The 20,252-nt window shown below is 37.1% G+C and overlaps 3 protein-coding genes across 3 annotated transcripts in view; all 3 read right to left on the bottom strand.

Moving 5' to 3' along the window:
- The window catches only part of LOC128375023 (immunoglobulin lambda-1 light chain-like), a 29,992-nt gene extending 26,993 nt beyond the window's left edge, over window positions 1-2,999 (bottom strand). Inside the window, exon 1 of the mRNA XM_053335241.1 lies at window positions 2,921-2,999. Coding sequence (XP_053191216.1) covers window positions 2,921-2,999 — 79 coding nt within the window. The remainder of the gene's footprint in view (window positions 1-2,920) is intronic.
- Window positions 3,000-3,553: 554 nt separating this feature from the next.
- LOC128375841 (uncharacterized) lies at window positions 3,554-6,371 on the bottom strand. Its single transcript, XM_053336259.1, has 5 exons — window positions 6,288-6,371; window positions 5,869-6,138; window positions 4,959-5,033; window positions 4,506-4,877; window positions 3,554-3,879 (listed from the first exon to the last, which is right to left on the bottom strand). Exons 1-5 carry the CDS (start codon window positions 6,364-6,366, stop codon window positions 3,554-3,556), a joined length of 1,122 nt encoding a protein of 373 aa, XP_053192234.1. The 5' UTR covers window positions 6,367-6,371.
- A 722-nt stretch (window positions 6,372-7,093) lies between these two features.
- On the bottom strand, window positions 7,094-8,672 carry LOC128375842 (uncharacterized). The gene is made up of 3 exons (XM_053336260.1): window positions 8,624-8,672; window positions 8,234-8,542; window positions 7,094-7,419 (listed from the first exon to the last, which is right to left on the bottom strand). Exons 1-3 carry the CDS (start codon window positions 8,670-8,672, stop codon window positions 7,094-7,096), a joined length of 684 nt encoding a protein of 227 aa, XP_053192235.1.
- Between the last annotated feature and the right edge of the window lie 11,580 nt (window positions 8,673-20,252).

Raw genomic sequence — 20,252 nt, forward strand, 5'->3', positions numbered from 1 at the left:
AGAAAACTATCATCTTGATGTGTTTTATAACTAGATTAAAGAACATTCTTGTTGTTGGTTGTGTGTTTTATCACTATTCATGCAGTTCTACTGATTATTCACTCTGCTATTTCTGGGTAAACCCTCTTTAGGAACATTTTGGTGGGTGGTGCCATAATGCATCGTCCTCTTCCTGAACAACCACACAGACATACTGCCTCCTTATGAAAAGAAACAAAGTACCTAGAAACCCAAAATGAACCCTAAAAACTTGGTGTAACAATACAGTAGAGTACTACATTAGTTTGTTGGCAGTGCAGTTTTTCTAAGTCAGGTTTGTTTTGTGAGTATTTACTGTTGTCCTGACTGTCAGAGCTTTACTTTTTCATTAAGCTCAATAACCATTAATGTGAATGACTGACTTGTTATAAATAGTTTATTCATGCCGACCATGTAACCACCTCACACATACTGTATAATGATAATAATAATGATAATGCATAGTGTTTATAGGTGCTATGGTGTGTTACACTGTTGTATTTCATAAATATTGTGACGTTATCAATGCTGTAAAAACATTTCTCAGACATATGATGCACATACAACTCATACTATAGGTTGCTCAATCACCAATAGCAAAGTTAGTAATATATGTCAACCAAAGTCAATAATTGCAGTTACACATCATCTACAGATATTAGTGTAAATGTTGGTCTTGAGCTCCCTCTGTAGTTGATTAAAGACATTGTTTTTATTCATTGTGACAGCAGCAGTTGGGTATTTGTACAGCTGTCTCAATCACCTGTATCACTGTGTTTACTCACAGCACAAAAATACACTCCGCTGTCTTCAGGCAGCAGCTTCACTACTGTCAAAGATCCATTTTTATAATCTGTCTTCTGTGCTGGAAATTTGGCTTCAGTAAAGCCACTCTCATATTGATGAGGAGGACTCGGGGTAGTGTAAACTATTTGTTTCATCCTTTCTCCTGGCAGCTGTCTGTACCAGTACATCTGAAAATGGTTAGCGTCCTTAGTGTGGTTGCAGTGTATTGTTGCATTATGTTCCTTGTCTTTCCACAGTATGGGTATCTGGTTGACATCATTCCCATCAATTATACCTGTGTGTAAAACAGTAAAAGTTATCATTTACCATCACTCAGTATTTTGAATTCTGTTTTTGTCCTGACATTACTTAAGAAACATAATACTTCATTATAATTAGAGCATAAAAACAGTTGATTTGACTGTAAATTACCTGCAGTCCACAACAGAAACACTGACAATATGAGTTTGTCTTGTTTAATGATGATAATATCCATGGTGTGGAGGACAAACACTACCTGAGTCTCATAAGATAGCAGAGAGACAAAGAGCTGCAGGTGAGAGAGTCACTGCATTAAAACAGTCAGTCTAAGTGTAGATGGGAGTATAAGTGATACTGTAGGTCCTCCTACTGTTTATCACCACCACTCCACAGAAAGAACCTCACATTAAAACTATTGATCTTAATCAAAAGAAACACCAACATTGGTTAGAATGGTTTATTCCAGGTGTAAAGAGGCTGTGAGCTGTAAAACAGAGACTAAAACTATGAGGAGGTTTTTGTAGTGAGGAGCAGCGATATGTAGCACTGTGTAAACTAGCAGCACAGAAGTAAACTGCACTGCTGTTCAGCTTCAGTCCTTCAACTATTAATGTGCAGTTTTGGTCTTTATTTGGACTTCCCTCGATCTTCACATCAAATCCAGTCACAATATGTGGTTTGTTTACTAACATGTATCCCAGTAATTCTAGTTGCGTGTTTGACTGTTTATACCAAAGGATCTGGTTGTAGCTGTCAATACTATGTGAACAGATGAGTTTGGCAGTTCCGTTTGGTTTGTTGTACATGTGAGCTGGAGTCTGGTGGACTTTGTCACTCAGAGAGGAACCTGTTCAAGAATATGATCACAAGCAAATCAATTAATTAAATGAATTAAAATCTAAATAAATGTTATAACAGCTGAAATGGCAGCAAGGTAAAAATGGCTGCACACAAAACAAATATGTTTTTATGACCTTACCTGAAACCAGAATAATGTTAAAAGTAATGATTAGAAATAAGATGATCATTTTGTTTCTTCTGAGCGGATATATTGAAGAAGAAAAGATAAAATTTTGCTGTAACAATGAATCGTTATGTTTTCCTCATCATATCAACAGATGATTATTTTCAGCCTCCTTTTTGAGTAAATCCTCCCATCAGCAAACCAACATGAAATCATTGGGTGGGCGGTGTCATTGTGCACCACCCTCTTCTAAAAATGACATCTATCACATTAACAACCGCTACACCTCACTGACTCAGGATACAGATCTGACTAAAGATATACTGCCACATTATTAAAGGAAAGAACACAGGTGCAAAGAGGCTGTGAGCTGTAATTCAGAGATGAAACACTTTGTGATGGGGAGGTTTTTGTAGTGAGGAGCAGTGATATGTAGCACTGTGTATACTAGCAGCACAGAAGTAAACTGCACTGCTGTTCAGCTTCAGTCCTTCAACTGTTAATGTACAGTTTTGGTCTTTATTTGCATTCCCCGTGATCTTAACACCAGATTCTTTCTCTGGTGTTCCACTGTCTCCTAACATGTATCCCAGAAAGTCCAGCTGTCTGTCTTCTAATTGTTTGTACCAGAGGATTCGATCGTAGTTTTGAATACTGTGTGAACAGCTAATATATGCTTGTTCTCCTGGTTTTTTGTACATGTTAGCTGGAGTCTGGTGGACTTGGTCACTCAGAGAGGAACCTGTAGAAAAAGGATCAACAAAAAATGCAGAATAATAAACAATCTTTGGGTAAGAGAATGAGTAAATAAATGGAAAAGTAAAAGAACGGTCTGCAGGAGTTTTGGATGATAACCTGCAAACAGAAACTGGAAAAATGTTGTTACCTTACCTGAAACCAGTATGATATTAAAGGTTATGCAGAAGAAAACTATCATCTTGATGTGTTTTATAACTAGATTAAAGAACATTCTTGTTGTTGGTTGTGTGTTTTATCACTGTTCATGCAGTTCTACTGATTATTCACTCTGCTATTTCTGGGTAAACCCTCTTTAGGAACATTTTGGTGGGTGGTGCCATAATGCATCGTCCTTTTCCTGAACAACCACGCAGACATACTGCCTCCTTATGAAAAGAAACAAAGTACCAAGAAACCTAAAATGAACCCTAAAAACTTGGTGTAACAATACAGTAGAGTACTACATTAGTTTGTTGGCAGTGCAGTTTTTCTAATAATGTTTATAGGTGCTATGGTGTGTTACACTGTTGTATTTCATAAATAATGTGACGTTATCAAAGCTGTAAAAACATTTCTCAGACATATGATGCACATACAACTCATACTATATGTTGCTCAATCACCAATAGTAAAGTTAGTAATATATGTCAACCAAAGTCAATAATTGCAGTTACACATCATCTACAGATATTAGTATAAATGTTGGTCTTGAGCTCCCTCTGTAGTTGATTAAAGACATTGTTTTATTCATTGTGACAGCAGCAGTTGGGTATTTGTACAGCTGTCTCAGTCACCTATATCACTGTGCTCACTCACAGCACAAAAATACACTCCGCTGTCTTCAGGTAGCAGATTCACTACTGTCAAAGATCCACTCTTATAATCTTCCTTCTCTGCTGGAAATCGGGCTTTAGTAAAGCCATTCTCATATTGGTGAGGAGGACTCAGGGTAGTGTAAACTATTTGTTTCATCCTTTCTCCTGGCAGCTGTCTGTACCAGTACATCTGATAATAGGTAGCGTCCTTAGTGTGGCTGCAGTGGATTGTTGCATTATGTTCCTTGTCTTTCCACAGTATGGGTATCTGGTTGACATCATTCCCATCAATTATACCTGTGTGTAAAACAGTAAAAGTTATCATTTACCATCACTCAGTATTTTGAATTCTGTTTTCATCCTGACATTACTTAAGAAACATAATACTTCATTATAATTAGAGCATAAAAATAGTTGATTTGACTGTAAATTACCTGCAGTCCACAGCAGAAACACTGACAATATGAGTTTGTCTTGTTTAATGATGATAATATCCATGTTGTGGAGGACAAACACTACCTGAGTCTCATAAGATAGCAGAGAGACAAAGAGCTGCAGGTGAGAGAGTCACTGCATTAAAACAGTCAGTCTAAGTGTAGATGGGAGTATAAGTGATACTGTAGGTCCTCCTACTGTTCATCACTACCATGCACATGATCTATGATTCACATCAGTAACACTGACAAGACTGATGCTCTTTGTGATGATCCTTAAAACATACAATGGAAGATATTTCTGTACTGGCAGTACTAGAAAGTGAGTAAAATTATAACTTGTGATCAAATCTAATTTATAAATCATTCACAGGGATGTTTCTTTACAACACGACCTCAGAGGGGGTCAAACATGTGTCAAAATAGTTGATAAAATCTTGAAGTGTTGGTTTAGTTGGAGGCTGGCTGCAGGTGTTGAAGAGCCTGAACATTTAGTCTGCCTGTTAAACAGATGAAGGGTTTTTGTAGTGAGCTGAGGGGAATCTGCAGCACTGTGCTGACTGGCAGCACAGAAATACACTGCACTGTCATTTAATGAAACATCAGATATAGTCAGGTTTGAATGTGTACGGCCATCTCCAATGAAGCTGATATTTCCTTTCACATCTTCCTCTGGGTTTAGGATGTTCACGTTCAGATATCCCAGTAACTTGAGATATTTGTATTTGTCTTGTTTGTACCAGAGAATAACGTCATAATTTTTTATCTTGTGTGCGCAGTAGATCTCATGGTCAACAGATTCACCAGTTCTCTTAATGATGAATGGAGGTGTTTGGAGGACATTGGTGGTATGAGAGGCACCTGTGGAAACAGAACACATAACTTTATAAAAACTGAACTCATTAGTTCATCATATGTTTGAAATGCTGGTGTTTTTCTCACCGTTATTTCCCGGCAGATGAAGGAAACAAAACATGAAGACCATGAACATCATGTTAAAGAAGTTGAGATGTGAGGCTCAGTACTCGCTTTACTTTCAGGTCCTGTTAGTTCAGCAGCTGTGGACATGAACACATCACTGTCACAGTAAACTGAACAGGGGAGGTGTCAGATATGAACATCACAGCTTTCACACTGTCAGCAGTCTTTAGTATTATGTTGATACTGTAATGTGTGGAAGTCTTTATACCTATTTCATTAGCTGAGGTTTGTTTCCCCCTGCTGGAGAGTTAAAATACTGTAGGTGTGAGTAAGTCAAGGTTTTTTAGAAGTCCCAAAACTGTTTCTGAGAGTGATTTCATTCAGAGCAGCATTTTGTAGAAGCTTATCAGTGATGTCCTCTGCTAATGCGTTTGACATACTGACCACAGATATATTAAAATAAAACTTGCAGCTAATTGAATCTTTCTATTGTTCATTTGTTCATTTTCATTTTAAGTCTTGTTGTACTTTTGTAAATCAGGCTTTTCATTGGAAAGTTTTATTGTCCCATGATGTAATAATGTTTGTGCCACTGGCAGTTGTCTGTAGAAGTACATCTGGTAAAATAAGTCATCATAATGATCTTCTTAATATGAGATCCAACCACAGTAGACATGCTGAATAACTGAGGCTGTTATTTATGATGAGAGGTGGGAAGTTAAAGGCGTCACTCCACAGAAAGAACCTCACATTAAAACCATTGATCTTAATCAAAAGAAACACCAACATTGGTTAGAATGGTTTATTCCAGGTGCAAAGAGGCTGTGAGCTGTAATTCAGAGATGAAACACTTTATGATGGGGAGGTTTTTGTAGTGAGGAGCAGTGATATGTAGCACTGTGTAAACTAGCAGCACAGAAGTAAACTGCACTGCTGTTCAGCTTCAGTCCTTCAACTGTTAATGTACAGTTTTGGTCTTTATTTGCACTCCCCGTGATCTCCACACCAGATTGTTTCTCTGGTATTCCAGTGTCTCCCCCCATGTATCCCAGAAAGTCCAGCTGTCTGTCTTCTAATTGTTTGTACCAGAGGATTCGATCGTAGCTTTGAATACTGTGTGAACAGTTAATCTTGGCTTGTTCTCCTGGTTTTTTGTACATGTTAGCTGGAGTCTGGTGGACTTGGTCACTCAGAGAGGAACCTGTAGAGAAAGGATCAACAAAAAATGCACAATAATAAACAATCTTTGGGTAAGAGAATGAGTAAATAAATGGAAAAGTAAAAGAACGCTCTGCAGGAGTTTTGGATGATAACCTGCAAACAGAAACTAGAAAAATGTTGTTACCTTACCTGAAACCAGTATGATATTAAAGGTTATGCAGAAGAAAACTATCATCTTGATGTGTTTTATAACTAGATTAAAGAACATTCTTGTTGTTGGTTGTGTGTTTTATCACTGTTCATGCAGTTCTACTGATTATTCACTCTGCTATTTCTGGGTAAACCCTCTTTAGGAACATTTTGGTGGGTGGTGCCATAATGCATCGTCCTCTTCCTGAACAACCACACAGACATACTGCCTCCTTATGAAAAGAAACAAAGTACCAAGAAACCCAAAATGAACCCTAAATAATTGGTGTAACAATACAGTAGAGTACTACATTAGTTTGTTGGCAGTGCAGTTTTTCTAAGTCAGGTTTGTTTTGTGAGTATTTAATGTTGTCCTGACAGTCAGTGCTTTAATTTTTCATTAAACTCAATAACCATTAATGTGAATGACTGACTTGTTGTAAATAGTTTATTCATGCCGACCATGTAACCACCTCACACATACTGTATAATGATAATAATAATGATAATGCATAATGTTTATAGGTGCTATGGTGTGTTACACTGTTGTATTTCATAAATATTGTGACGTTATCAATGCTGTAAAAACATTTCTCAGACATATGATGCACATACAACTCATACTATAGGTTGCTCAATCACCAATAGCAAAGTTAGTAATATATGTCAACCAAAGTCAATAATTACAGTTACACATCATCTACAGATATTAGTATAAATGTTGGTCTTGAGCTCCCTCTGTAGTTGATTAAAGACATTGTTTTTATTCATTGTGACAGCAGCAGTTGGGTATTTGTACAGCTGTCTCAGTCACCTGTATCACTGTGTTTACTCACAGCACAAAAATACACTCCGCTGTCTTCAGGCAGCAGATTCACTACTGTCAAAGATCCATTTTCATAATCTTTCTTCTGTGCTGGAAATTTGGCTTCAGTAAAGTCACTCTCATATTGGTGAGGAGGACTCGGGGTAGTGTAAACTATTTGTTTCATCCTTTCTCCTGGCAGCTGTCTGTACCAGTACATCTGGCGAAAATCCACACCCTTAGTGTGGCTGCAGTGTATTGTTGCATTATGTTCCTTATCTTTCCACAGTATGGGTATCTGGTTGACATCATTCCCATCAATTATACCTGTGTGTAAAACAGTAAAAGTTATCATTTACCACCACTCAGTATTTTGAATTCTGTTTTTGTCCTGACATTACTTAAGAAACATAATACTTCATTATAATTAGAGCATAAAAACAGTTGATTTGACTGTAAATTACCTGCAGTCCACAACAGAAACACTGACAATATGAGTTTGTCTTGTTTAATGATGATAATATCCATGGTGTGGAGGACAAACACTACCTGAGTCTCATAAGATAGCAGAGAGACAAAGAGCTGCAGGTGAGAGAGTCACTGCATTAAAACAGTCAGTCTAAGTGTAGATGGGAGTATAAGTGATACTGTAGGTCCTCCTACTGTTCATCACCACCATGCACATGATCTATGATTCACATCAGTAACACTGACAAGACTGATGTACTGGCAGTACTAGAAAGTGAGTCAAATTATAACTTGTGATCAAATGTAATTTATAAATCATTCACAGAGATGTTTCTTTATTAAAAACTAGACATGAAACAGACAGAAGTCAAATAGTTTGTCTGACTTTTATTAGTTTACTGCAGTGATAGATTACATCCATCTTGTAACTGATGAGACAAAATCACAAACATGTTGTGAACATCAAAGGGTTATGACAACAACACAGTATGTTGAATTGTGAGGCTACAACACGACCTCAGAGGGGGTCAAACATGTGTCAAAATAGTTGATAAAATCTTGAAGTGTTGGTTTAGTTGGAGGCTGGCTGCAGGTGTTGAAGAGCCTGAACATTTAGTCTGCCTGTTAAACAGATGAAGGGTTTTTGTAGTGAGCTGAGGGGAATCTGCAGCACTGTGCTGACTGGCAGCACAGAAATACACTGCACTGTCATTTAATGAAACATCAGATATAGTCAGGTTTGAATGTGTACGGCCATCTCCAATGAAGCTGATATTTCCTTTCACATCTTTCTCTAAGGTTGGGAAGTTAGTGTTAAGATATCCCAGTAACTTGAGATATTTGTATTTGTCTTGTTTGTACCAGAGAATAACGTCATAATTTTTTATCTTGTGTGAGCAGTAGATCTCATGGTCAACAGATTCACCAGCTCTCTTAATGATGAATGGAGGTGTTTGGAGGACATTGGTGGTATGAGAGGCACCTGTGGAAACAGAACAGATAACTTTATAAAAAGTGAAATCATTAGTTCATCATATGTTTGAAATGCTGGTGTTTTTCTCACCGTTATTTCCCGGCAGATGAAGGAAACAAAACATGAAGACCATGAACATCATGTTATAGAAGTTGAGATGTGAGGCTCAGTACTCGCTTTACTTTCAGGTCCTGTTAGTTCAGCAGCTGTGGACATGAACACATCACTGTCACAGTAAAGTGAACAGGGGAGGTGTCAGATATGTACATCACAGCTTTCACACTGTCAGCAGACTTTAGTATTATGTTGATACTGTAATGTGTGGAAGTCTTTATACCTATTTCATTAGCTGAGGTTTGTTTCCCCCTGCTGGAGAGTTAAAATACTGTAAGTGTGAGTAAGTCAAGGTTTTTTAGAAGTCCCAAAACTGTGTCTGAGAGTGATTTCATTCAGAACAGCATTTTGTAGAAGCTTATCAGTGATGTCCTCTGCTAATGCGTTTGACATGCTGACCACAGATATATTAAAATAAAACTTGCAGCTAATTGAATCTTTCTATTGTTCATTTGTTCATTTTCATTTTAAGTCTTGTTGGACTTTTGTAAATCAGGCTTTTCATTGGAAAGTTTTATTGTCCCATGATGTAATAATGTTTGTGCCACTGGCAGTTGTCTGTAGAAGTACATCTGGTAAAATAAGTCATCATAATGATCTTCTTAATATGAGATCCAACCACAGTAGACATGCTGAATAACTGAGGCTGTTATTTATAATGAGAGGTGGGAAGTTAAAGGCGTCACTCCACAGAAAGAACCTCACATTAAAACTATTGATCTTAATCAAAAGAAACACCAACATTGGTTAGAATGGTTTATTCCAGGTGCAAAGAGGCTGTGAGCTGTAATTCAGAGATGAAACACTTTATGATGGGGAGGTTTTTGTAGTGAGGAGCAGTGATATGTAGCACTGTGTAAACGAGCAGCACAGAAGTAAACTGCACTGCTGTTCAGCTTCAGTCCTTCAACTGTTAATGTACAGTTTTGGTCTTTATTTGCACTCCCCGTGATCTCCACACCAGATTCTTTCTCTGGTGTTCCACTCTCTGCTAACATGTATCCCAGAAAGTCCAGCTGTCTGTCTTCTAATTGTTTGTACCAGAGGATTTGATTGTAGCTTTGAATACTGTGTGAACAGCTAATCTTGGCTTGTTCTTCTGGTTTTTTGTACATGTCAGCTGGAGTCTGGTGGACTTGGTCACTCAGAGAGGAACCTGTATAAAAAGGATCAACAAAAAATGCACAATAATAAACAATCTTTGGGTAAGAGAATGAGTAAATAAATGGAAAAGTAAAAGAACGCTCTGCAGGAGTTTTGGATGATAACCTGCAAACAGAAACTGGAAAAATGTTGTTACCTTACCTGAAACCAGTATGATATTAAAGGTTATGCAGAAGAAAACTATCATCTTGATGTGTTTTATAACTAGATTAAAGAACATTCTTGTTGTTGGTTGTGTGTTTTATCACTGTTCATGCAGTTCTACTGATTATTCACTCTGCTATTTCTGGGTAAACCCTCTTTAGGAACATTTTGGTGGGTGGTGCCATAATGCATCGTCCTCTTCCTGAACAACCACACAGACATACTGCCTCCTTATGAAAAGAAACAAAGTACCAAGAAACCTAAAATGAACCCTAAAAACTTGGTGTAACAATACAGTAGAGTACTACATTAGTTTGTTGGCAGTGCAGTTTTTCTAAGTCAGGTTTGTTTTGTGAGTATTTACTGTTGTCCTGACTGTCAGAGCTTTAATTTTTCATTAAACTCAATAACCATTAATGTGAATGACTGACTTGTTGTAAATAGTTTATTCATGCTGACCATGTAACCACCTCACACATACTGTATAATGATAATAATAATGATAATGCATAATGTTTATAGGTGCTATGGTGTGTTACACTGTTGTATTTCATAAATATTGTGACATTATCAATGCTGTAAAAACATTTCTCAGACATATGATGCACATACAACTCATACTATATGTTGCTCAGTCACCAATAGCAAAGTTAGTAATATATGTCAACCAAAGTCAATAATTACAGTTACACATCATCTACAGATATTAATGTAAATGTTGGTCTTGAGCTCCCTCTGTAGTTGATTAAAGACATTGTTTTATTCATTGTGACAGCAGCAGTTGGGTATTTGTACAGCTGTCTCAGTCACCTGTATCACTGTGTTTACTCACAGCACAAAAATACACTCCGCTGTCTTCAGGCAGCAGATTCACTACCGTCAAAGATCCATTTTTATAATCTTTCTTCTGTGCTGGAAATTTGGCTTCAGTAAAGTCACTCTCATATTGGTGAGGAGGACTCGGGGTAGTGTAAACTATTTGTTTCATCCTTTCTCCTGGCAGCTGTCTGTACCAGTACATCTGGCGAAAATTCACACCCTTAGTGTGGCTGCAGTCTATTGTTGCATTATGTTCCTTGTCTTTCCACAGTATGGGTATCTGGTTGACATCATTCCCATCAATTATACCTGTGTGTAAAACAGTAAAAGTTATCATTTACCATCACTCAGTATTTTGAATTCTGTTTTTATCCTGACATTACTTAAAAAAACATAATACTTTATTATAATTAGAGCATAAAAACAGTAGATTTGACTGTAAATTACCCGCAATCCACAGCAGAAACACTGACAATATGAGTTTGTCTTGTTTAATGATGATAATATCCATGGTGTGGAGGACAAAAACTACCTGAGTCTCATAAGATTACAGAGAGACAAAGAGCTGCAGGTGAGAGAGTCACTGCATTAAAACAGTCAGTCTAAGTGTAGATGGGAGTATAAGTGATACTGTAGGTCCTCCTACTGTTCATCACCACCATGCACATGATCTATGATTCACATCAGTAACACTGACAAGACTGATGTACTGGCAGTACTAGAAAGTGAGTAAAATTATAACTTGTGATCAAATCTAATTTATAAATCATTCACAGAGATGTTTCTTTATTAAAAACTGGACATGAAACAGACAGAAGTCAAATAGTTTGTCTGACTTTTATTAGTTTACTGCAGTGATAGATTACATCCATCTTGTAACTGATGAGACAAAATCACAAACATGTTGTGAACATCAGAGGATTATGACAACAACACAGTATGTTGAACTGTGAGGCTACAACACGACCTCAGAGGGGGTCAAACATGTGTCAAAATAGTTGATAAAATCTTGAAGTGTTGGTTTAGTTGGAGGCTGGCTGCAGGTGTTGAAGAGCCTGAACATTTAGTCTGCCTGTTAAACAGATGAAGGGTTTTTGTAGTGAGCTGAGGGGAATCTGCAGCACTGTGCTGACTGGCAGCACAGAAATACACTGCACTGTCATTTAATGAAACATCAGATATAATCAGGTTTGAATGTGTACCGCCATTTCCATTAAAGCTGTTATTTCCTTTCACATCTTCCTCTGGGGTTGGGATGTTCACGTTAAGATATCCCAGTAACTTGAGAGATTTGTATTTGTCTTGTTTGTACCAGAGAATACGATCATAATTTGTTATCTTGTGTGAGCAGTAGATCTCATTGTTTACAGATTCACCAGCTCTCTTAATGATGAATGGAGGTGTTTGGAGGACATTGGTGGTATGAGGGACACCTGTGGAAACAGAACATATAACTTTATAAAAACTGAAATCATTAGTTCATCATATGTTTGAAATGCTGGTGTTTTTCTCACCGTTATTTCCCGGCAGATGAAGGAAACAAAACATGAAGACCATGAACATCATGTTAAAGAAGTTGAGATGTGAGGCTCAGTACTCGCTTTACTTTCAGGTCCTGTTAGTTCAGCAGCTGTGGACATGAACACATCACTGTCACAGTAAACTGAACAGGGGAGGTGTCAGATATGAACATCACAGCTTTCACACTGTCAGCAGACTTTAGTATTATGTTGATACTGTAATGTGTGGAAGTCTTTATACCTATTTCATTAGCTGAGGTTTGTTTCCCCCTACTGGAGCGTAAAATACTGTAGGTGTGAGTAAGTCAAGGTTTTTTAGAAGTCCCAAAACTGTGTCTGAGAGTGATTTAATTCAGAGCAGCATTTTGTAGAAGCTTATCAGTGATGTCCTCTGCTAATACGTTTGACATACTGAGCACAGATATATTAAAATAAAACTTGCAGCTACTTGAATCTTTCTATTGTTCATTTGTTCATTTTCATTTTAAGTCTTGTTGGACTTTTGTAAATCAGGCTTTTCATTTGAAAGTTTTATTGTCCCATGATGTAATAATGAATAAGAGCTTTGTCAATTAACATGATTAAATTTCTGCCACTGGCAGTTGTCTGTAGAAGTACATCTGGTAAAATAAGTCATCATAATGATCTTCTTAATATGAGATCCAGCCACAGTAGTCATTCTGAATAGCTGAGGCTGTTATTAATAATGAGAGGTGGGAAGTTAAAGGCGTCGCTCCACAGAAAGAACCTCACATTAAAACTATTGATCTTAATCAAAAGAAACACCAACATTGGTTAGAATGGTTTATTCCAGGTGCAAAGAGGCTGTGAGCTGTAATTCAGAGATGAAACACTTTATGATGGGGAGGTTTTTGTAGTGAGGAGCAGTGATATGTAGCACTGTGTAAACGAGCAGCACAGAAGTAAACTGCACTGCTGTTCAGCTTCAGTCCTTTAACTGTTAATGTACAGTTTAGGTCTTTACTTGCACTCCCCGTGATCTCCACACCAGATTGTTTCTCTGGTATTCCTCTGTCTCCCGTCATGTATCCCAGAAAGTCCAGCTGTCTGTCTTCTAATTGTTTGTACCAGAGGATTTGATTGTAGCTTTGAATACTGTGTGAACAGCGAATCTTGGCTTGTTCTCCTGGTTTTTTGTACATGTTAGCTGGAGTCTGGTGGACTTGGTCACTCAGAGAGGAACCTGTAGAGAAAGGATCAACAAAAAATGCACAATAATAAACAATCTTTGGGTAAGAGAATGAGTAAATAAATGGAAAAGTAAAAGAACGGTCTGCAGGAGTTTTGGATGATAACCTGCAAACAGAAACTGGAAAAATGTTGTTACCTTACCTGAAACCAGTATGATATTAAAGGTTATGCAGAAGAAAACTATCATCTTGATGTGTTTTATAACTAGATTAAAGAACATTCTTGTTGTTGGTTGTGTGTTTTATCACTGTTCATGCAGTTCTACTGATTATTCACTCTGCTATTTCTGGGTAAACCCTCTTTAGGAACATTTTGGTGGGTGGTGCCATAATGCATCGTCCTTTTCCTGAACAACCACGCAGACATACTGCCTCCTTATGAAAAGAAACAAAGTACCAAGAAACCTAAAATGAACCCTAAAAACTTGGTGTAACAATACAGTAGAGTACTACATTAGTTTGTTGGCAGTGCAGTTTTTCTAATAATGTTCATAGGCGCTATGGTTTGTTACACTATTGTATTTCATAAATATTGTGACATTATCAATGCTGTAAAAACATTTCTCAGACATATGATGCACATACAACTCATACTATATGTTGTTCAGTCATCAATAGCAAAGTTAGTAATATATGTCAACCAAAGTCAATAATTGCAGTTACACATCATCTACAGATATTAGTGTAAATGTTGGTCTTGAGCTCCCTCTGTAGTTGATTAAAGACATTGTTTTATTCATTGTGACAACAGCAGTTGGGTATTTGTACAGCTGTCTCAGTCACCTGTATCACTGTGCTCACTCACAGCACAAAAATACACTCCGCTGTCTTCAGGCAGCAGCTTCACTACTGTCAAAGATCCATTTTCATAATCTTTCTTCTCTGCTGGAAATTTGGCTTCAGCAAAGTCTCTCTCATATTGGTGAGGAGGACTCGGGGTATTGAAAACTATTTGTTTCATCCTTTCTCCTGGCAGCTGTCTGTACCAGTACATCTGGCGAAAATTCACACCCTTAGTGTGGCTGCAGTCTATTGTTGCATTATGTTCCTTGTCTTTCCACAGTATGGGTATCTGGTTGACATCATTCCCATCAATTATACCTGTGTGTAAAACAGTAAAAGTTATCATTTACCATCACTCAGTATTTTGAATTCTGTTTTTATCTTGACAATACTTTAAAAAACATAATACTTTATTATAATTAGAGCATAAAAATAGTTGATTTGACTGTAAATTACCTGCAGTCCACAGCAGAAACACTGACAATATGAGTTTGTCTTGTTTAATGATGATAATATCCATGGCGTGGAGGACAAAAACTACCTGAGTCTCATAAGATTACAGAGAGACAAAGAGCTGCAGGTGAGAGAGTCACTGCATTAAAACAGTCAGTCTAAGTGTAGATGGGAGTATAAGTGATACTGTAGGTCCTCCTACTGTTCATCACCACCATGCACATGATCTATGATTCACATCAGTAACACTGACAATATCCTTAAAACATACAATAGAAGATATTTCTGTACTGGCAGTACTAGAAAGTGAGTCAAATTATAACTTGTGATCAAATCTAATTTATAAATCATTCACAGGGATGTTTCTTTTTTAAAAACTAGACATGAAACAGACAAGTCAAATAGTTTGTCTGACTTTTATTAGTTTACTGCAGTGATAGATTACATCCATCTTGTAACTGATGAGACAAAATCACAAACATGTTGTGAACATCAGAGGATTATGACAACAACACAGTATGTTGAACTGTGAGGCTACAACACGACCTCAGAGGGGGTCTAACATGTGTCAAAATAGTTGATAAAATCTTGAAGTGTTGGTTTAGTTGGAGGCTGGCTGCAGGTGTTGAAGAGCCTGAACATTTAGTCTGCCTGTTAAACAGATGAAGGGTTTTTGTAGTGAGCTGAGGGGAATCTGCAGCACTGTGCTGACTGGCAGCACAGAAATACACTGCACTGTCATTTAATGAAACATCAGATATAGTCAGGTTTGAATGTGTACGGCCATCTCCAATGAAGCTGATATTTCCTTTCACATCTTTCTCTCGGGTTGGGAATTTCAAGTTAAGATATCCCAGGAACTTGAGAGATTTGTATTTGTCTTGTTTGTACCAGAGAATACGATCATAATCTTTTATCTTGTGTGCGCAGTAGATCTCATGGTCAACAGATTCACCAGCTCTCTTAATGATGAATGGAGGTGTTTGGAGGACATTGGTGGTATGAGAGGCACCTGTGGAAACAGAACAGATAACTTTATAAAAACTGAAATCATTAGTTCATCATATGTTTGAAATGCTGGTGTTTTTCTCACCGTTATTTCCCGGCAGATGAAGGAAACAAAACATGAAGACCATGAACATCATGTTAAAGAAGTTGAGATGTGAGACTCAGTACTCGCTTTACTTTCAGGTCCTGTTAGTTCAGCAGCTGTGGACATGAACACATCACTGTCACAGTAAAGTGAACAGGGGAGGTGTCAGATATGAACATCACAGCTTTCACACTGTCAGCAGTCTTTAGTATTATGTTGATACTGTAATGTGTGGAAGTCTTTATACCTATTTTATTAGCTGATGTTTGTTTCCCCCTGCTGGAGAGTTAAAATACTGTAGGTGTGAGTAAGCCAAGGTTATGTGAAGTCATATTTCTTCATCAGCTTCACAGGAATTTACTAACACTGTGTCTGATAGTCATTTCATTCAGAGCATTATTTTGCCATCTGAAGATAAGACCGATACGTTGATAACAAGTTTGAAAGTTTAAACATTTTTACTTACTGAATATCCACCTTCCTCCCCTCCCACGGTTTGTTGCCCCTCCTGTCATTTGAGAAGAGGTACAGGACTATTCAAACTAAGACTACTTGGTTGGGCTCCTTCCTCCCCTCCCTGTAGCCAGGTGCCTTCCTGCCAAAAAAGTGCAAATTTGTGGTGGATTTTCTTTTCTTGTGGCAAAAAGTTATGCTACAGGGTTAGTTGGTTAAAAAATGATAACGGATTACCTTTTTGAAAACGTAACTGAACAACTGAGTACTTTAGTTGTGGACTTAATGCGTTAGGTTACTCATTACATCAAAAAAGTAATTCAAGTACTCTAACGTGTTACTTAGTAAAGCGTTACCCCCAACACTGCTAGACACTATCTATATATTATCCACCCCTAGTGGATACTTTACCCCACATAGTGGAACTGACACTGGACATATACAATGCCTTTCTGTAAACTCAATGCACAACTTCTTGTTTACCTTTCATGCTATTTTAATGATTTTATTCTTTTGTCTATTTGTGTATAGTTATGTGTGTTAGTTAAATGACTCAGAAATCTTGAAATTGTGATTTCTGTGTCTTTATTTGCAACACTCGTCATAGCAACACTGTGCGTCCCACCCTCCCATTTATACTGCACTTCATCCAAGCCCTTTTTACACTGTGCTACTACACATACTTGAACCTAAATAGCCAGTGTGCATAGAGACTCCGAGAAGAAAACCCTAATTTTCACACTGACATACTGTTCACATTCACCACCATAAATTCTCTAAAGTCTTCTCTAAAGCTGACCAGCTGCTCACCGTAACTCACTGAGCTGTTTAAAACAACAAAACAACATCCACATATGGCAAATCCATCTTCTCTTTCAGTCTGACTGCTGTCCAGTTGAATAAATGTGTCTTCTTGCTTTGTCCCACTCACTCAATGTAGCTGACAAGGTGAGCTGGGAGGATCGTATATGGATACACATTCAGCACTGCATTGGGGACTCAAGTGAAAGAATTTAAGTCATATCTGCCCAAAAAGCTGCTATATTTGTTGCTCAGCTCTTGTAATACGGTGTAATACAGAATTGTACTGTAGTTTAACAGGTTGTCATCTCCTTTATGGTTTGGTCCAGTAGATGGCACTGTCCTCATACTTGTGCAGAGCAACAGAAATCTATGAATTCATACAGCTTTAAATCTTGTTCCACATTTCGTTAAACAACTCCCCATTTTGGGACTGAATCACTGCCTTGTTATAGAAGAAGTAGCAAATTTGGTCAGTGTTGAGTGTCATAAGTTTTTTCTCTAGGGATTGCAAGGTCTTTGTGTGTGTTTAATGAGTCCCTTGCTATTAATATAATAATAATATATAAGTAAGTATATAATAATACTAGTACATTGGAACCACATTTTAATTTTATTTTACCTTGTTTCATTCTTTACCTGAACCCTGATGTATAGATAAAAGAAGCAAACTGACAGAAGAAGAAACTAAAAGACTGTTTGTATCAAGAAAACGTATGTGGAACATTGGAAAGAAGAAACCAAAAGCCAAACTAGATGAAAATGTTATCTGGCCCTAAAAAGAGATTATGAATTATGAATATCTCTGCACTGCAACAGATAGAAAGCAGAGAAGAGAGCTTAAAGACCTCTTAAAATTAAAAGGAGGCAGGACATATCTTGCGACACAATATGTATCAACATGCCACAAACTGAAGGACAGTGAATGACTCAGACACATACAGCACATACATGAATTCTCATACAAATGCCAAAATATTTGAACAAAGTGTATTTTGATGCTTTGGTAACATTGTTCTCAAAACGTTGATGTCAATAAAGCTTTGTTTGTGAGTTTGTGAAGTGGGCCCTTCACATATAAGACCCTGAAACCGGAAATCAACGTTGCACTGGTTTGAAAGGTTCTTGTTAATATTAGTTGTTATTGTCACAAATGTTTAGGTTTCCAGCACATGTAGATTTAACTATTGTTGTGAGGTACAGTAACTTTAGAGAGTCTTCTTTGAACACAAAATACTAAAAGATCCCTTGGCCGTAATCCATACGTATAATGTTTGTTATCTGGATGTCATGGATATCACAATGCCTGGCAGCAATGTTGGTGTACTGTGCTGTTGTTTTTGTAAAAACAAAAATCAAATCAAAATGTTAATAAAAAAGAGGAGTTCAGCACAGACTTACAGATTTAAGACTGTAAGACGTGACTTATTAGAAGCTGACTTTGAGTTAACAAGCACAGTAAAAAAACATTTCAATTTAATCCTGCATCCCGGTGTTTTAAAACCCAAAACTTTTCTCTGATCTCTTGGCTCTCGTCCCTCTGCGGTTCCTGCAAGTCACAGTGGATCATATTGGCTGAAATATTTATTCACACAGCTGCGGTTGGTTTTCACAGACATCTTACAAGTGTACACAGTTCAGAGATATGTGAGATCTCACAGACCAATAATGATTGGGAAGACTGCTGTGTCTCTGCAGCACAAAACCCAAATTCAATGAAAGATTGTTCGTTGGTGTGACTGGTCCAAAGGGGGATCAGGATCAGCTGACTCACCAGCCACTGAACATGTACTGTACATTTGAAAACATACTTACAGCATAATTCTGTTTGCACTATTTAACATTTTAAATCTAATGAACTAAAAACTGTACTATAATAACAATAATAAACAGCAGCAATAATAAAACTATTTTTTTTAAATCATAAAGGATAAATATCAAAAGCTTTTTATTCTATCCAAAACTGATATGGTTCAGTTTTATAAAAAGTCACTGAAGAGCTTGACCTATCATATATTTACACAAAAGATAATGTGGTTGTGACGCAAAGTAGCATTTTTGGAGTGTCTCTGAAACCATTTTTCAGCTGAACCCGTAAACATCCTCAAAATACCAAATGAAAATCATGAGAAGCTGAGACTTTTCCATGACGTTGTGTTTTGCATCACAGGGGCGTCATATTGCTATTTGTGTTAAAAAAAAAACAAATCCAGCTGTCAAATAAATGTTTGCAAATGTGGTGGAGTGGGAGAAAAATCCAATTTCATTCTTCATAACTCAAACAAAGCATGATAGATTCTGCTATATAACTGTTTGAAATTTCTGACCTTTTTTTAACAGTCTGCTACCAGTTCACTTGGCCTCTTAACTTTGTCTTTTTTCGACTCCATCCCAGTTTAAATCATTCTTTAAATCATTCTTGTCATCAGAGAGGAAAATAGTTCAATTTTATTTATGTGCATCTGGGCTTTACGTCTTTACAAAATTAACAACACAATGTTCACAAAATGCCTCAAAACATATAAATACCAGTTTACACTATCTCTTCTAATGATGTCTGAAAACCAAATTACACACACAGCCTTCACTTTGGACTCACTGGTACCTTTGAGATGAAAGAAGAGTTCATCCTTTGGCCTGAACATTAGGGAGATTAAAGGGTCAGTTTACCCATATTACAAAACCAATATTTTTGCTGTTATCTGTAGTGAAGATATGTAGTTTCAGTTTTGTTTGCCAATGTTTGAGCGATCTTCATACCACCTCCCCTTTAAATGGATATGAATTTCATTTTTTTGGAGCTCTGACCTTTCAAAAATGTCTTTCCAGAAATAATGCTGTGATTACTCAGAGTAACTCCCAGATTGAATTGATGACCGTTTCTGGCATTTTTCCTCAAGGTAGATTTTTCTGAACAACAATTGTTGGCAGTGAAATTTGTGGATAATCCTGAGTAGTTTTCCTTTTTTCCTTTTCTTTTTCAATCCTAGGAACTATAGAAACAAACAAACAAACAAAACAGATACAACTATAGCTAACTGGCTACATTCCAATTATAATAATAATAATGATTATAATTACAGAAACATTTTGGTTATAAACTGGGTGAACTGATCCTTTAACTGTATGACCATGACCAGATTCAGTAAGGCATAAAAGGTGGG

Source organism: Scomber japonicus, chromosome 16 (genome assembly GCF_027409825.1).
Source record: "Scomber japonicus isolate fScoJap1 chromosome 16, fScoJap1.pri, whole genome shotgun sequence".
Lineage (NCBI taxonomy): Eukaryota > Metazoa > Chordata > Actinopteri > Scombriformes > Scombridae > Scomber > Scomber japonicus.

Coding starts and splice junctions, on each gene's coding strand:
- LOC128375842 (XM_053336260.1), bottom strand. CDS start 8,672: ATGTTCATGGTCTTCATGTTTTGTTTCCTTCATCTGCCGGGAAATAAC. Junction 8,543..8,623: donor TCATCTGCCGGGAAATAACG/GTGAGAAAAACA, acceptor CTGTTTCCACAG/GTGCCTCTCATACCACCAAT. Junction 7,420..8,233: donor CTGTGCTGCCAGTCAGCACA/GTGCTGCAGATT, acceptor TTTTACACACAG/GTATAATTGATGGGAATGAT.
- LOC128375841 (XM_053336259.1), bottom strand. CDS start 6,366: ATGTTCTTTAATCTAGTTATAAAACACATCAAGATGATAGTTTTCTTC. Junction 5,034..5,868: donor AGGACTGAAGCTGAACAGCA/GTGCAGTTTACT, acceptor GCGAGTACTGAG/CCTCACATCTCAACTTCTTT. Junction 3,880..4,505: donor GTTTAACAGGCAGACTAAAT/GTTCAGGCTCTT, acceptor TTTTACACACAG/GTATAATTGATGGGAATGAT.